This window comes from Zonotrichia leucophrys, unplaced genomic scaffold (genome assembly GCF_028769735.1).
Source record: "Zonotrichia leucophrys gambelii isolate GWCS_2022_RI unplaced genomic scaffold, RI_Zleu_2.0 Scaffold_989_18000, whole genome shotgun sequence".
Taxonomy (NCBI): Eukaryota; Metazoa; Chordata; class Aves; order Passeriformes; family Passerellidae; genus Zonotrichia; species Zonotrichia leucophrys.
The window spans coordinates 1-18,000 of NW_026993194.1; the positions used below are offsets into that span (position 1 = coordinate 1).

The window sequence follows — 18,000 nt, forward strand, 5'->3', positions numbered from 1 at the left end:
TATTATATTTCCACACCAATATAAATTTACATTAAACAACACAGAATTATAGAATATAATATTTCCACACCAATATAAATTTACATTAAATAAACCCAGAATTATGGAATATAATGCTATTTCCACACCAATATAAATTTACATTAAATAACCCAGAATTATAGAATATAATTATATTTTCACATCAATATAAATTTACATTAAACAACCCAGAATTATGGAATATAATTATATTTCCACACCGATATGATATAAATTTATATTAAATAAAACCAGAATTATGAAATATAATTATATTTCCACACCAATATAAATTTACATTAAACAACCCAGAATTATAGAATATAATTATATTTCCACACCGATATGATAGAAATTTATATTAAATAAAACTAGAATTATGGAATATAATTATATTTCCACACCAATATAAATTTATATTAAATAACACAGAATTATAGAATATTATGCCATTTCCACACCGATATGATATAAATTTATATAAAATAACCCAGAATTATGGAATATAATTATATTTCCACACCAATATGATAGAAATTTATATTAAATAAAACTAGAATTATGAAATATAATTATATTTCCACACCGATATGATATAAATTTATGTTAAATAACCCAGAATTATAGAATATAATTATATTTCCACACCAATATAAATTTATATTAAATAAACCAGAATTATAGAATATAATGATATTTCCACACCGATATCATAGAAATTTATATTAAATAAACCCAGAATTATGGAATACAATTATATTTCCAGGCCGATATGATATAAATTTATATGAAATAAAACCAGAATTATGGAATACAATGGCATTTCCACACCGATATGATAAAAATTTATATTAAATAAACCCAGAATTACAGAATATAATGGCATTTCCACACCAATATGATATAAATTTACATTAAATAACCCAGAATTATAGAATATAATAACATTTCCACACCGGTATGGTAGAAATTTATATTAAATAAACCCAGAATTATGGAATACAATGGCATTTCCACACCAATATGATATAAATTTATATAAAATAAAACTAGAATTATGGAATATAATTATATTTCCATGCCGATATGATATAAATTTACATTAAATAACCCAGAATTATAGAATATAATTATATTTCCATGCTGATATGATATAAATTTATATAAAATAAACCAGAATGATATAAATTTAATGGCATTTCCAGCCTTGCTCACCTCCTGCGGCCCCGCCGGGGTTTGGGCTTTGCCCTCCTGAGCATCTCCAGCCCCCGCTGGGCGCCCATGGCCAGGCGGCTGCGGGGGGAATGGGGAGGTCAAAATTCACACCAAAATCACAGAAATTCAGCCCAAATTCACACCAAAATTCACAGAAATTCACCCCCAAATTCACACCAAAATTCACAGAAATTCAGCCCAAAATTCAGCCCCAAATTAAACCCAAATTCACACCAAAATCATACCCAAATTCACCCCAAATTCACTACAAATTCACTCACAAATTCACACCAATTCACACCAAATTCACAGAAATTCAGCCCAAAATTCACCCTAAATTCACCCCAAAATTCAGTAAAAATTCACCCCCAAATTCACACAAATTCACCCCCAAATTCACAATAAATTCAGACAAAATCACCCCCAAATTCACACCAAAATCACAGAAATTCAGCCCAAAATTCATACCAAAATCACCCAAAGTCACCCCAAAAGTCAGTAAAAATTCACCCCCAAATTCACACCAAAATCACCCAAATTCACCCCCAAAATTCAGCCCAAATTCGCCCCCAAATTCACACCCAGATTCACACCAAATTCACCCCTAAATTCACCCAAATTCACCCACAAATCCACACCAAATTCCCCCAAATTCACTAAAAAATCACCCCAAATTCACACCAAAATTCACAGAAATTCAGCCCAAAATTAAGCCCAAAATCACCCCCAAATTCACACCAAAATTCACCCACAAATCCACACCAAATTCACACCCAAATTCACTAAAAATTCACCCCCAAATTCACTAAAAATTCATCCCAAATTCACACCCAAATTCACCCCAAATTCACACCAAAATCACAGAAATTTACCCCCAAATTCACCCCAAAATTCAGTAAAAATTCACCCAAATTCACCCCCAAATTCACCCCCAAATTCAACCCAAAATTCACAGAAATTCAGCCCAAAATTCACCCCCAAATTCACTAAAAATTCACCCCCAAATTCACTAAAAATTCAGACAAATTCACACCAAAATTCAGTAAAAATTCACACAAATTCACACCAAAATTCACAGAAATTCACACCCAAATTCACACCAAAATTCACACCAAAATTCACACAAATTCAGCCCAAAATTTACCCCAAAATCACCCCCAAATTCACCCCAAAATTCACTAAAATTTCACCCCAAAATTCAGTAAAAATTCACCCCCAAATTCACAATAAATCCAGACAAATTCACCCCCAAATTCACACCAAAATTCACCCCAAAATCACAGAAATTAACCTAAAAATTCACACAAATTCACCCCCAAATTCACCCCAAATTCACACAAATTCACCCCAAAATTCACTAAAAATTCACCCCAAATTCACTAAAAATTCACCCAGGTTCACCCAAATTCACACCAAAATCACCCAAAATCACCCAAATTCACCACAAATTCACACCAAAATCACCCAAATTCACCCCTAAATTCACAATAAATTCAGACAAATTCACCCCAAGATTCACACAAATTCACCCCCAAATTCACTAAAAATTCACCCCAAATTCACACCCAAATCATCCAAAATTCAACCCCAAATTCACCACAAATTCAGCCCCAAATTCACCCAAATTCACACCCAAATAATCCAAATTCACCCAAATTCACCCCAAATTCACCCAAATTCACACCAAATTGACGCCAAATTGACACCAAAATCCACCCCAAAACCACCCAAATTCACCCCAAATTCACCCCAAATTCCCCCAAATTCCCCCCAATTCCCCCAGTTTGGGTTTGGGACTCACTTGAGGTCCGAGAGCTCCCGGATCAGCCCCCGGATGGCGTCGGTGGCGTCCGACGGTTCCGCGGCTTTGGAGCTGCTAAAAAGGAAAAAAAAAAACCCCAAAAAAATCCCAAAACCCCCAAAATTAATCCCAAACCCTCAAACCGGGGATTTGGGGTTAAAAATGGGAGTTTTGGGCTGTCTGGGCTCACCCACCTTGGCCAGGGGGTGTTGGCTGCGGCTCTGGGCTGGCTCGGGCCTGGGCTGGGCCAGGGCTGGGGGAGAGAGAAAATGGGGAGGGGTCCCAGTTTGGGATTGGGGAGGGGTCCTTGGATCCCAGTTTGGATGGGGAGGGGTCTCTGGAATTGGGGAGGGTCCCAGTTTGGGTGGGGAGGGGTCCCAGTTTGGGTGGGGAGGGGTCCCTGGATCCCAGTTGGAAATTGGGGAGGGGTCCCAGATGGGGATGGGGAGGGTCCCAGTTTGGGTGGGGAGGGGTCTCTGGGTTGGGGAGGGGTCCCTGGATCCCAGTTTGGATGGGGAGGGGTCTCTGGGTCCCAGTTTGGGATTGGGGAGGGGTCTCTGGGTTGGGAGGGGTCTCTGGGTCCCAGTTTGGGTGGGAGGGGGTCTCTGGATCCCAGTTTGGGATGGGGAGGGGTCCCTGGATCCCAGTTTGGATGGGGAGGGTCTCTGGATCCCAGTTTGAGATTGAGGAGGGGTCCCAGTTGGAAATTGGGGAGGGGTCCCTGGATCCCAGTTTGGGTGGGGAGGGGTCCCAGTTTGTGTGGGAGGGGTCCCAGTTTGGGACGGGGAGGGGTCCCTGGATCCCAGTTTGGGATGGGGAGGGGTCTCTGGATCCCAGTTTGGGATTGGGGAGGGGTCCCAGTTTGGGATTGAGGAGGGGTCTCTGGGTCCCAGTTTGGGACTGGGGAGGGGTCTCTGGATCCCAGTTTGGGTGGGGAGGGGTCTCTGGGTCCCAGTTTGGGTGGGGAGGGGTCCCAGTTTGGGATTGGGGAGGGGTCCCAGTTTGGGATTGGGGAGGGGTCCCAGTTTGGGTGGGGAGGGGTCCCTGGATCCCAGTTTGGGTGGGGAGGGGTCTCTGGGTCCCAGTTTGGGACTGGGGAGGGTCTCTGGATCCCAGTTTGGGATGGGGAGGGGTCTCTGGGTCCCAGTTTGAATGGGGAGGGTCCTTGGATCCCAGTTTGGGATTGGGGAGGGGTCCCAGTTTGGGACGGGGAGGGGTCCCTGGATCCCAGTTTGGGATTGGGGAGGGGTCTCTGGATCCCAGTTTGGATGGGAGCGTCCCAGTTTGGGTGGGAGGGGTCCCAGTTGGAAATTGGGGAGGGGTCCCAGTTTGGGACTGGGGAGGGGTCTCTGGATCCCAGTTTGGATGGGGAGGGGTCCCAGTTTGGGATGGGGAGGGGTCCCAGTTTGGGATTGGGGAGGGGTCTCTGGATCCCAGTTTGGGTGGGGAGGGGTCCCAGTTGCCCCCCCCCAGCTGTACCTTCTCCCCCGGTGCTGCCGATTCCGGTTCCTTCTGCCCCAAAATTCCCGGTTCGGCAATTTCCCACTTTGGCTCCAGCTGTTCTTCTTTTCCTGCTCCATCCAAAATTCCCATTTTTGGTGTCTCCATCTGCTCTTCTTCTCCTGTCCCATCCATCTCCAAAATTCCTATTTTGGTGTTTCCAGTGGATCTTCTCCTGCTCCATCCAAAATTCCCATTTTTGGTAATTCCGGTGGATCTTCTCCCATTCCATCCAAAATTCCCATTTTTGGTGTTTCCAGTGGATCCTCTCCTGTTCCATCCAAAATTCCCATTTTTGGTGGTTCCATCTGCTCCTTTCCTGCTCCATCCAAAATTCCCATTTTTGATGTTTCCATCTGCTCCTTTCCTGTTCCATCCAAAATTCCCATTTTTGGTGATTCCATCTTCTCTTCTCCTGCCCCATCCATCTCCAAAATTCCCATTTTTGATATTTCCATCTTCTCTTCTCGTGCCCCATCCATCTCCAAAATTCCTGGATTTGGTGTTTCCAGTGGATCCTCTCCTGCTCCATCCAAAATTCCCATTTTTGGTGTTTCCATCTGCTCCTTTCCTGTTCCATCCATCTCCAAAATTCCCATTTTTGGTAATTCCGGTGGATCTTCTCCTGCTCCATCCAAAATTCCCATTTTTGGTGTTTCCATCTTCTCTTCTCCTGCCCCATCCACCTCCAAAATTTCTGGATTTGGTAATTCCAGTTGCTCCTTTCCCGTTCCATCCAAAATTCCCATTTTTGGTGTTTCCATCTGTTCTTCTCGTGCTCCATCCACCTCCAAAATTCCTGGATTTGGTAATTCCAGTGGATCTTCTCCTGCTCCATCCAAAATTCCCATTTTTGGTGTTTCCATCTGTTCTTCTTCTCCTGCCCCATCCATCTCCAAAATTCCCATTTTTGGTAATTCCAGTGGATCCTCTCCTGCTCCATCCAAAATTCCCATTTTTGGTGTTTCCATCTTCTCTTCTCCTGCTCCATCCACCTCCAAAATTCCCATTTTTGGTGTTTCCAGCTGCTCCTTTCCTGTTCCATCCAAAATTCCCATTTTTGGTGTCTCCATCTGTTCTTCTTCTCCTGCCCCATCCAAAATCCCTATTTTTGATGTTTCCATCTGCTCCTTTCCTGTTCCATCCAAAATTCCCATTTTTGGTGTTTCCATCTTCTCTTCTCCTGCTCCATCCACCTCCAAAATTCCCATTTTTGGTGTTTCCATCTGTTCTTCTTCTCCTGCCCCATCCACCTCCAAAATTCCTGGTTTTGGTAATTCCAGTTGCTCCTCTCCCGTTCCATCCAAAATTCCCATTTTTGGTGTTTCCAGTGGATCCTCTCCTGTTCCATCCAAAATTCCCATTTTTGGTGTTTCCATCTGCTCCTCTCCTGCCCCATCCACCTCCAAAATCTCTGATTTTGGTGTTTCCAGCTGCTCCTCTCCTGCTCCATCCAAAATTTCCACTTTCAGTGACTCCAGTTTTTCTTTTCCTGCTCCATCCATCTCCAAAATTCCCATTTTTGATATTTCCATCTTCTCTTCTCGTGCCCCATCCACCTCCAGAATTCCCATTTTTGGTGTTTCCAGTGGATCTTCTCCCATTCCATCCAAAATTCCCATTTTTGGTGTTTCCATCTTCTCTTCTCGTGCTCCATCCACATCTGGAATCCCTGGTCTTGGTGATTCCAGCTGATTCGCTCCTGCTCCATCCAAAATTCCCATTTTTGGTGTTTCTATCTGCTCCTCTCCTGCCCTATCCATCTCCAAAATTCCCATTTTTGGTGTTTCCATCTGCTCCTTTCCTGCTCCATCCAAAATTCCCATTTTTGGTGTTTCCATCTGCTCCTCTCTTCCCTCATCCACCTCTAAAATTCCCATTTTTGGTGTTTCCAGCTGCTCCTTTCCTGTTCCATCCAAAATTCCCATTTTTGGTGTTTCCATCTTCTCTTCTCCTGCCCCATCCATCTCCAAAATTCCCATTTTTGGTGTTTCCATCTGCTCTTTTCCTGCTCCATCCATCTCCAAAATTCCCATTTTTGGTGTCTCCATCTGCTTCTCTCTTCCCTCATCCACCTCCAAAATTCCCATTTTTGGTGACTCCATCTGCTCCTTTCCTTTTCCACCCAAAATTCCCATTTTCAGCGGCTCCATCTCCCGTTCTCCTGCTCCATCCACCTCCAAACCTGCTGTTTTTGGCGATTCTCCACAATTCTCTCCTGCCCCATCCGAAATTCCTGGTTTTGGTGACACCAACCCATCCTTTCCTGCCCCATCCGCTTCCAAAATTCCCACCTGAGGCAATTCCAGATTATTCTTTTCCACCCCATGGGAAACGCTCTGTTTTGGTGATCCCAGCGTTTTGCCACCTCCAATTTCCTCGTCTCTCCCTTCCTGAAAAATCACATTAAAAACCCCAATTTGAGGAGTTTTTTCCCCTGTTGGGATTTTGGGATCTATCCCAGCAGGATCTCCATGGGGTTCAGCTCCTGGGGCTTCCTGAAGGATTCTCTTGGCTTTGGGAGCGTGGAATTTCCTGTCGCCTGTTGTGTGTGAGGGAAAAAGGAAAATTTTTTTGGATGGAAAGGGAAAAAGGAAATCGGTTTGGATCTAGACGGGTCTCCCAGATGGGGGAAATGGCCCCAGTTGGGTCATTGTGGGCCCAAATTGGGATATTTGGGTGGTTTTATTTTACCTGGGGTTGGGTGGCTCCTGCGTTTCCCCATCCTGGCGCTATCTAAGAAGGACAAACAACCCAAATTACCCCAAATTACTCCAAATTACCCCAAATTACCTCAGCTCTCCATTTTGCACCGCCCCAGTTCCCCTCAGGCCGCGGCAGCCATTTTTATCCCCTCACAACCCTCAACGCCCTCACAGCGCTCAACGCCCTCATAGCCCAAATAAATACAATAAAACACCCCCCAGCTCCTCTTAAGGCACAACCGCAACATAAAACCCTAAACCCCTTGGATTTTAGGTGAAAATCGTGGAATTTTCAACCCATTTTCCACCTCTGGGCATTCCGCCCACGGCCTCCCCTCACGTTTTTCCCGCCTTTTTTCTCGCCGGCCGCGGGGCACGCTGGGAGTTGTAGTTCTCCGGCGCCGCAAAGCAACAGAGCGGCCTTTACGACAGCGGCTCTTTTGCGACGGCGCTGCCGTAAAGCGCCGGGTGTTGACAGCGGCCGGCGGAGCAGGAAGTGAGTGAGGCTAAACCGGGATAAAACCGGGAAAAACCGGGATAAAACCGGGATAAACCGCGGCAGCGGGGTCGGGGGGTGAGGCCTGCGGACGGCTGAGGGGTGACGGCGCTCCGAGAGGCGGGAAAGCCGCGGCGGGGCCTTGTGAGGGGCGCGGGGGGCTCTGAGGGGGATTTGGGGGGTTTAAATCAGAGTGAGGGTCTCTGTTCACCTATCCCAGCTCGGCCCGGCGGGACGCGGAGCCATGAGCAGAGCCGGGAGGGTCCCGGGCCGGGGGGCGGCCATGGCCAGGCAGGTGCGTGAGACCCCCGGGACCCCCGAAATTGGGGCTGGGGGAGGTCCCTGAATCCCCTCCTGTCCCTTGGGGGGCTCCTGAATCCCCTCCTGGGGGTCCCTAAATCCCCTCCTGGGGGTCCTTAAATCTCCAAATCCCCTTTTTGGGGTCCTTGAACCCCTCCCCAGCTGGGGCTGCTGGCGGCTCCCGGTGCCGGTGGGAACGGGAACGGGAACGGGAACGGGGACGGGGACGGGGAGGCGGCGCTGGAGGCGGAGCTGCTGCGGCTGCTGCGGGGCCGGGACGGACCGGAGAGCGGGCAGCGACCCCCGCCGACAGGTAAATACCCCTGGAAATGCCCCAAAATTGGGGTTGGGACCCCCAAAATTGAATTTGTGACCCCCAAAAATGGGCTTGGGACCGCCCCAGACAGGTAAATCCCCCTTGAAATTACCCCGAAATTGGGTTTGGGACCCCCCCAGTGAGGTAAATCCCCCCCAAAATTGAATTTGTGACCCCCAAAATTGGGTTTGGGACTCCCCCAGTGAGGTAAATCCCCCTTGAAATTGCCCCAAAATTGAATTTGTGACCCCTAAAATTGGGGTTGGGACCCTCAAAATTGAATTTGTGACCCCCAAAAATGGGTTTGTGACCCCCAAAATTGAATTTGTGACCCCCAAAATTGGGGTTGGGACCCTCCCCCGACAGGTAAATACCCCTGGAAATGCCCCAAATTGAGGTTGGGACCCCCCAAAATTGAATTTGTGACCCCCAAAATTGGGTTTGGGACCCCCCCAGTGAGGTAAATCCCCCCCAAATTGGGGTTGGGATCCCCAAAATTTGGGCTGGGACCCCTCCAGACAGGTAAATACCCCCAAAATTGCCCCAAATTAGGGTTGTGACCCCCAAAATTGGGGTTGGGACTCCCCCAGTGAGGTAAATCCCCCTCCCCTCCCCCTTGAAATTTAGGGTCAAACCCCCAAAATTTGGGATTTTTGTGCCCCCAGATTTGATCCCAATTTTGGGGTCAAACCCCCCAAATTTGGGATTTTTGTGCCCCCAGATTTGATCCCAATTTTGGGGTCAAACCCCTGAAATTTGGGATTTTTGTGCCCCCAGATTTGATCCCAATTTTGGGGTCAAACCCCCGAAATTTGGGATTTTTGTGCCCCCAGGTTTGATCCCAATTTTGGGGTCAAACCCCCCCAAATTTGGGATTTTTGTGCCCCCAGATTTGATCCCAATTTTGGGGTCAAACCCCCCAAATTTGGGATTTTTGTGCCCCCAGATTTGATCCCAATTTTGGGGTCAAACCCCCCAAATTTGGGATTTTTGTGCCCCCAGATTTGATCCCAATTTTGGGGTCAAACCCCCCAAATTTGGGATTTTTGTGCCCCCTGATTTGATCCCAATTTTGGGGTCAAACCCCTGAAATTTGGGATTTTTGTGCCCCCACGTTTGATCCCAATTTTGGGGTCAAACCCCCGAAATTTGGGATTTTTGTGCCCCCAGATTTGATCCCAATTTTGGGGTCAAACCCCCCAAATTTGGGATTTTTGTGCCCCCAGATTTGATCCCAAATTTGGGATTTTTGTGCCCCCAGATTTGATCCCAATTTTGGGGTCAAACCCCTGAAATTTGGGATTTTTGTGCCCCCACGTTTGATCCCAATTTTGGGGTCAAACCCCCGAAATTTGGGATTTTTGTGCCCCCAGATTTGATCCCAATTTTGGGGTCAAACCCCCCAAATTTGGGATTTTTGTGCCCCCAGATTTGATCCCAAATTTGGGATTTTTGTGCCCCCAGATTTGATCCCAATTTTGGGGTCAAACCCCCCAAATTTGGGATTTTTGTGTCCCCAGATTTGATCCCAATTTAGGGGTCAAACCCCCCAAATTTGGGATTTTTGTGTCCCCAGGTTTGATCCCAATTTTGGGGTCAAACCCCTGAAATTTGGGAATTTTGTGCCCCCCAGATGTGCAGGCCCTGGCCCAGCTGTGCCTGCAGGACCCTCCCGAGGAGGAGGAAGGGGAGGAAGATCTGGAGAACGAGGAGTTGATGGTGAGGGGGGGGCTGGGCCTGGAATTTTGGGATTTTCTGGAATTTTTGGGATTTCTGGGATTTTTTGATTCGGTGGAATTTGGGATTCCTGGATTTTGGGATTTCCTGGAATTTGGGATTCTCTGGATTTTGGGGTTCCCTGGATTTTGGGATTTCTGGAATTTGGGATTTCTGGAATTTGGGATTCCTGGATTTTGGGGGTCCCTGAAATTGGGATTCTCTGGATTTGGGGATTCTCTGGATTTGGGGATTCTCTGGATTTTGGGATTTCTGGATTTTGGGATTTCTGGAATTTGGGGTTCCTTGGAATTGGGATCTCTGGATTTGGGGATTCCCTGGATTTTGGGGTCTCTGGAATTTGGGATTTCTGGAATTTGGGATTCCTGGATTCCTGGATTTTGGGATTCCTGGATTTTGGGGTCTCTGGAATTTGGGGTTCCTTGGAATTGGGATCTCTGGAATTTGGGATTCCTGGATTTTGGGATTTCTGGATTTGGGGTTCCTGGAATTTGGGGTTCCCTGGAATTTGGGATCCCGGGATTTTGGGATCATTGGGTTTTGGGATCCCTGGATTTTGGGGATTTTGGGATCCCTGGATTTTGGGAGATTTTGGGGATTTTGGGGATCCCAGGCTGATCCTGGACCTTTGAGCCTGGATTTTGAAATCCCTGGATTTTGGGGATTTTGGGATCCCTGGATTTTGGGATCCCTGGATTTTGGGATTCCTGGATTTTGGGATTCCTGGATTTTGGGGATTTTGGGATCCCTGGATTTTGGGGATTTGGGATTTTGGGGATTTTGGGATATCTGGATTTTGGGGATCCCAGGCTGATCCCGGGTTCCTGAGCCTGGATTTGGGATTTTGGGATATCTGGATTTTGGGATATCTGGATTTTGGGATTCCTGGATTTTGGGGATTTGGGATTTTGGGGATTTGGGATTTTGGGATTCCTGGATTTTGGGGATTTTGGGATTCCTGGATTTTGGGGATTTGGGATTTTGGGATCCCTGGATTTTGGGATCCCTGGATTTTGGGGATTTTGGGGATTGGGGATTTTGGGGATTTTGGGATATCTGGATTTTGGGTATTTTGGGGATTGGGTATTTTGGGGATTTTGGGTATTTTGGGGGTTGGGTATTTTGGGCAGCCCGGGCTGATCCCGTCCCGTGCAGGCAGAGCTGCAGGAGGTGCTGCAGGAGGGGCCCGAGAGCACCGAGAGTGCCCAGGTACGGCCGGGAGAGCCCGGGGGGATCCTGATCCGGATCCAAATCCTGATCCTGATCCCAATCCCCATCCTGGTCCAAATCCTGATCTCAATCCCAGTGCTGATCCCAGGCCTGATCCTGATCCTGATCCTGGTCCTGATCCTGGTCCTGGTCCTGATCCTGATCCCGATCTCGATCCCAATCTTGATCCCAGTCCTGATCCCAATCCCAGTTCTGATCCCAATCCTGATCCCAATCCTGATCCCAATCCTGATCTCAATCCCCAAGGCTGATCCCAATCCCAATCCTGATCCCAGTGCCCATTCCATTCCAATCCCAGTGCCCCTCCCAGTGCCAATCTGATCCCAGTGCCCATCCCAGTCCCATTCCAGTGCCATTCCAATCCCAGTGCCAATCCCAGTGCCCCTCCCAGTCCCAGTCCCATCCCAGTCCCATCCCAGTGCTCATCCCAGTGCCCATCCCAGGGTGGGTCCCGCAGGAGCTCCCAGTGCTCCCAGTATTTCTGGTACTCCCAGTATTCCCAGTGCCCCGGGACTCCAGTATTCCCAGTTTATCCCAGTTTATCCCAGTTTATCCCCGTTATTCCCGCAGGATCCCGCGGGGGCGCTCTTGGCCGAGCTGTCGGAGCGGGCGGAGCTTTACCGGGCCGCCATCGCCAACGCCGGCACCGGGAACGGGAGCACCGGGACCGGGAACGGGAACGCGGCGCGGCTGCGGCGGCTCCAGCGCGGCCTCAAGGTGGGCCGGCAACCGCTTTGGGCTGCTTTTGCCGGTTCTGAGCCCGGTTTTTATTTCTTTTCCCGGTTTTATTTCACTTTCCCCAGTTTTATTTCACTTTTTCCCAGTTCTGAGCTCAGTTTTATTTCACTTTTCCCGGTTTTATTTCACTTTTCCCAGTTTTATTTCACTTTTCCCAGTTTTATCTCACTTTTCCCAGTTCTAGTCCCATTTTATCCCAGTTTTCCCACTTCTGAGCCCGGTTTTATTTCACTTTTCCCAGTTTTATCTCACTTTTCCCAGTTCTGAGCTCAGTTTTATTTCACTTTTCCCAGTTTTATTTCACTTTTCCCGGTTTTATTTCATTTTTCCCGGTTTTATTTCACTTGTCCCAGTTTTATTTCACTTTCCCCAATTTCACCCCATTGTCCCAGTTTTTCCCCTAATTCTGCCCCAATTTCCCCCATTTTCCCCATTTCCCCCCAATTTTCCAGAATTTCTTCCCCAATCTTCCCCCATTTTTCCCCAATTTCCCCCATTTTTCCCCCATTTCCCCCATTTCCCCTTGTTTCAACCCCAATTTCACCCCATTGTCCCCCCATTTCCCCCCATTTTCCCAACTTTCCCAATCTTCCCCAATTTCCCCCCCATTTTTCCTCCATTTCCCCCCAATTTTCCCCAATTTTCCCCCATTTTTCCCCAATTTCCCCCCCAATTTTCCCCCAATTTTCCCCAATTTCCCCCCCAATTTTTCCTCCATTTCCCCCCCATTTTTCCCCCATTTCCCCCCATTTTCCCCCCAATTTCCCCAATTTCACCTCAATTTTCCCATTTTCCACCCAATTTTCCCCAATCTTCCCCCCATTTTCCCCCTATTTTTCCCCCAATTTCCCCCCCAATTTTCCCCCCATTTCCCCCCATTTCCCCCAATTTCACCCCAATTTTTCCCCCATTTTCCCCCCACTTCCCCAATCTTCCCCCATTTCCCCCCATATTTCCCCCCCCAATTTTTCCTCCATTTGCCCCCAATTTTCCCCAATTTTTCCTCCATTTTCCCCCAATTTTCTCCCAATTTTTCCCCCATTTTCCCCCTATTTTTCCCCAATTTCCCCTCCAATTTCACACCAATTTTCCCCCTTTTTTCCCCAATTTCCCCCCAATTTCCCCCCCATTTCTCCCCCAATTTCCCCCCATTTTTCCCCAATTTCCCCCCCATTTCTCCCCCAATTTCCCCCCATTTTTCCCCCATTTTCACCTCAATTTCCCCCATTTTCACCTCAATTTTCCCAATTTTCCCATTCCCAGACCCTGGAGCAGCTGCTGGCCTCTGCACACCGTGGGATCCCGATCGACCGCGCTGAGATTCCCCCTCCGGTGGCTCTGGGCCGGCCTGGGGGGTCCCCACTGCAGCCCCCAGCCCCAAATCCCCCTCTGGATCCACACCCAGACCCCAAAATCGATCCCAATCCCAAAATTGATCCCAGAATTGATCCCAGAATTGACCCCGATTGGCGGCGGCTGCGGGAGCTGCAGAGGGAGGCCCTGCAGGCCAAACGCAGCGGGGACAAGGCCACGGCCCTGAGCCACTTCAGGGAGGCCAAGGTAGGCCCAGAACCAACAGGATTTACCCCAAAAAATACCCACATTTCCCGCGGAATTGCCACAAAAAATACACAAAAGTTTCCATAGAATTTCACACCAAAAATCCCAATTTTTCCACAGAATTTCACACCAAAAATCCCCAAATTTCCCACCAAAATACCAAAATATTCCTCAAAAACCTCCAGAATTTCCCCCTAAAGATCCCCTCATAATTCCCCAGAATTTCCCCCCAAAATTCCTCTCATTTTCCTCAAAAATCCCCCAGGATTTACCCCAAAAAATACCAAAATTTTCCTCAAAATTTATCCCCAAAAATACCAAAGTTATCCCCAAAATTCTCCTCAAAAAATCCCCTAATTTTCCACAGAATTTCCCCCAACAATCCCAAAGTTTTCCAGAGAATTTCCCCCAAAAATCCCCTCATTTTCCCCAAAATTCCCCAGAATTTCCCCCAAAAGATCCCCTCATAATTCCCCAAAATTTACCCCAAAAAATACCCACATTTCCCGCGGAATTGCCACAAAAAATACACAAAGGTTTCCATAGAATTTTCCCGAAAAAATTCCCAAAATTTTCCCCAAAATTCCCCAGAATTTCCCCCAAAATCCCAAAATTTTCCACATAATTTCACACCAAAAATCCCCAAGTTTTCCTCAAAATTCCCCCCAAAATTCCTCTCATTTTCCTCAAAATTCCCCCCAAAAATTCCTCTCATTTTCCTCAAAATTCCCCAGGATTTCTCCCAAAAGATGCCCTCATAATTCCCCAGAATTTGCCCCCAAAATTCCCCTCATTTCTCTCAAAAATCCCAGGATTTCTCCCAAAAAAATCCCCAAATTTTCCACAGAATTTCCCACCAAAAATCCCCAGAATTTTCCCCAAAATTCCCCAGAATTTCTCACCAAAATATTCCTCAAAAACCTCCAGAATTTCCCCCAAAAATCCCAACATTTTCCTCAAAAATCCCCCAGGATTTCCCCCCCAAAAATACCCAAAAGTTTCCATAGAATTTCACACCAAAAATCCCAATTTTTCCACAGAATTTGCCCCCAAAAATCCCCAAAATTTTCCACAGAATTGCCCCCAAAAATCCCAAAATATTCCTCAAGAACCTCCAGAATTTCCCCCAAAAATCCCAACATTTTCCACAGAATTTCCCCCCAAAAATCCCCAAAATTTTCCACAGAATTTCCCCCCAAAAATCCCCAGAATTTCCCACCAAAATACCAAAATATTCCTCAAAAATCCCCCAGAATTTCCTCCAAAATACCAAAATTTTCCTCAAAATTGCCCCTCAAAAATCCCCTAATTTTCCTCAAAATTCCCCTCAAAAAATCCCAAAATTTTCCTCAAAATTTGCCCCAAAAAATCCCAAAATTTTCCTCAAAATTCCCCCCCAAAAATCCCAAAATTTTCCTCAGAATTTCCCCCCAAAAATCCCCTAATTTTCCTCAGAATTCCCCAGAATTTTCCCTCAAAAATTCCCCTAATTTTCCTCAAAATTCCCCTCAAAAAATCCCAAATTTTTCCTCAAAATCCCCCAGAATTTCCCCCAAAAAATCCCAAAATTTTCCTCAAAATTTTCCCCCTAAAATCCCAAAATTTTCCTCACAATCCCCCAGAATTTCCCCCAAAAATCCCAAATTTTCCCCCAAATTCCCATTTTCCTGTGGTTTTCCAGAAATTGCAGGCACAGCTGGAGGCGCTGGGACGAGGAGCTGAGCCCGGTGAGACCCCGGCCCCAATTTGGGGTGGAAATTCTCAATTTGGGGTTCAAACCCTCAATTTTGGGGTTCAAACCCTTCAGTTTTGGGGGGTCAAACTCTCAATTTTAAACTCTCCAGTTTTGGGGTTCAAACCCTCAATTTTAGGGTTAAAACTCTCAATTTTTGGGGTTCAAACCCTTCAGTTTTGGGGTCAAAACCCTCAATTTTAAACCCTTCGGTTTTGGGGTTCAAACCCTCAACTTGGTGTTAAAACCTTTGAGTTTTAGGGTTCAAACTCACAATTTTTGGGGTTCAAATCCTCAATTTTGGGGTTCAAATCCTCAATTTTGGGGTTCAAACCCTTCAGTTTGGGGGGTCAAACTCTCAATTTTAAACTCTCCAGTTTTGGGGTTCAAACTCTCAATTTTAGGGTTAAAACTCTCAATTTTTGGGGTTCAAACCCTCAATTTTAAACCCTTTGGTTTTGGGGTTCAAACCCTCAATTTTAGGGTTAAAACCCTTCAGGTTTGGGGTTAAAACTCTCAATTTTTGGGGTTCAAATCCTCAATTTTTGGGGTTCAAATCCTTCAGTTTGGGGGGTCAAACTCTCAATTTTAAACCCTTTGGTTTTGGGGTTCAAACCCTCAATTTTAGGGTTAAAACCCTTCAGGTTTGGGGTTAAAACTCTCAATTTTTGGGGTTCAAACCCTCAATTTTAGGGTTAAACTCTCAATTTTTGGGGTTCAAACCCCTCAATTTTGGGGGTTCAAACCCCTCAATTTGGGAGTTCAAACCCTTCAATTTTGGGGTTCAAACCCTTCAATTTTGGGGTTCAAACCCCTCAATTTTGGGGTTCAAACCCCTTAAATTTTGGGGTTCAAACCCTCAATTTTAGGGGTAAAACCCCTCAATTTTGGGGTTCAAACCCCTCAAATTTGGGGTTCAAATCCTCAATTTTAGGGGTAAAACCCCTCAAATTGGGAGTTCAAACCCCTCAATTTTGGGGTTCAAACCCCTTAAATTTTGGGGTTCAAACCCTCAATTTTAGGGGTTAAACCCCTTCAGTTTTGGGGTTCAAACCCCTCAATTTTGGGGTTCAAACCCCTCAAATTTTGGGGTTCAAACCCCTCAATTTTGGGTTCAAACCCTTCAATTTTTGGGGGTTCTGGTGGGATTTGGATTCTCTTTTCCTGCAGATCCACAGGCTGAGGAATCCAAGGATCCACCAACAAAGGATCCACCAAAAAAGGATCAATTAAAAAAGGATCAATCAGAGGAGGATCAATTAAAAAAGGATCAATTAAAAAAGGATCAATTAAAAAAGGATCAATTAAAAAAGGATCAATTAAAAAAGGATCAACCAGAGGAGGATCCTGCAATCTCCAGCCCAGGTGAGCGGTCCTGGCCGGGCACAGGGGATTTGTGGGATTTTGGTGGAATTTTTTGGGATTTTGTTGGAATTTTGTTGGAATTTTGTTGGAATTTTGGTGGGATTTTTTTGGGATTTTTTTGGGATTTTTTTGGGATTTTTTTGGGATTTTGGTGGGATTTTGGAGGGATTTTGGTGGAATTTTGGAGGGATTTTGGTGGGATTTTGCTGGGATTTTGATGGGATTTTTTGGGATTTGCTGAGATTTGCTGGGATATTGGTGTGATTTTGGTGTGATTTTGGTATGATCTCTTGGGATTTGATGGGATTTTTTGGGATTTCGCTGGGATTTCGCTGGGATTTGCTGGGATTTTGGAGGGATTTTGGAGGGATTTTGGTGGGATTTTGGTGGGATTTTGGTGGGATTTTGTTGGGATTTTGGTGGGATTTTGGTGGGATTTTGGTGGGATTTTGGTGGGATTTTGGTGGGATTTTGGAGGGATTTTGGAGGGATTTTGGAGGGATTTTGGAGGGATTTTGGTGGGATTTTGTTGGGATTTTGGTGGGATTTTGGAGGGATTTTGGTGGGATTTTGGAGGGATTTTGGTGGGATTTTGGAGGGATTTTGGAGGGATTTTGGAGGGATTTTGGTGGGATTTTGGAGGGAATTTTGGAGGGATTTTGGAGGGATTTTGGTGGGATTTTGGAGGGATTTTGGTGGGATTTTGGAGGGATTTTGGAGGGATTTCACTGGGATTTTGGAGGGATTTCGCTGGGATTTTGGAGGGATTTCGCTGGGATTTTGGAGGGATTTGCTGGGATTTTGGAAGGATTTGTTGGGATTTTGGAGGGATTTGGAGGGATTTTGGAGGGATTTCGGAGGGATTTTGGTGCAATTTGTTTGGATCTGTTGGGATTTGTTGGTATTTTGGTGGGATTTTGCTGGGATTTTGGTGTGATCTGTTGGTATTTTGTTGGGATTTCGCTGGGATTTTGGAGAGATTTTGTTGGAATTTGTCAGGATTTGTTGGGATTTTGGTGCAATTTGTTTGGATCTGTTGGGATCTGTTGGTATTTTGTTGGGATTTTGCTGGGATTTTGATGTGATTTGCTGGGATTTGCTGGGATTTTGGTGGGATCTGTTGGGATTTTGTTGGAATTTGTCAGAACCTGTCGGTATTTTGGTGCGATTTTGGTGGGATTTTGGTGTGATCTGTTGGGATTTTGATGGGATTGGATGGGATTTTGCTACGGTTTTGGTGCGATTTTGCTGGGATTTGCTGGGATTTTGTTGGAATTTGTTGGA

At 46.1% G+C, this 18,000-nt stretch overlaps 1 protein-coding gene across 1 annotated transcript; it reads left to right on the forward strand.

Moving 5' to 3' along the window:
* Nucleotides 1–7,797: 7,797 nt before the first annotated feature.
* On the forward strand, nt 7,798–16,716 carry LOC135442068 (coiled-coil and C2 domain-containing protein 1A-like; the record flags this gene model as incomplete). The annotated part of the gene is made up of 9 exons (XM_064701616.1): nt 7,798–7,816; nt 7,959–8,033; nt 8,201–8,351; nt 9,988–10,073; nt 11,247–11,300; nt 11,892–12,038; nt 13,323–13,619; nt 15,301–15,346; nt 16,522–16,716. Coding segments are annotated over exons 2-9 (1,027 nt in total), but the record flags the coding sequence as incomplete, so codon positions are not given.
* Between the last annotated feature and the right edge of the window lie 1,284 nt (nt 16,717–18,000).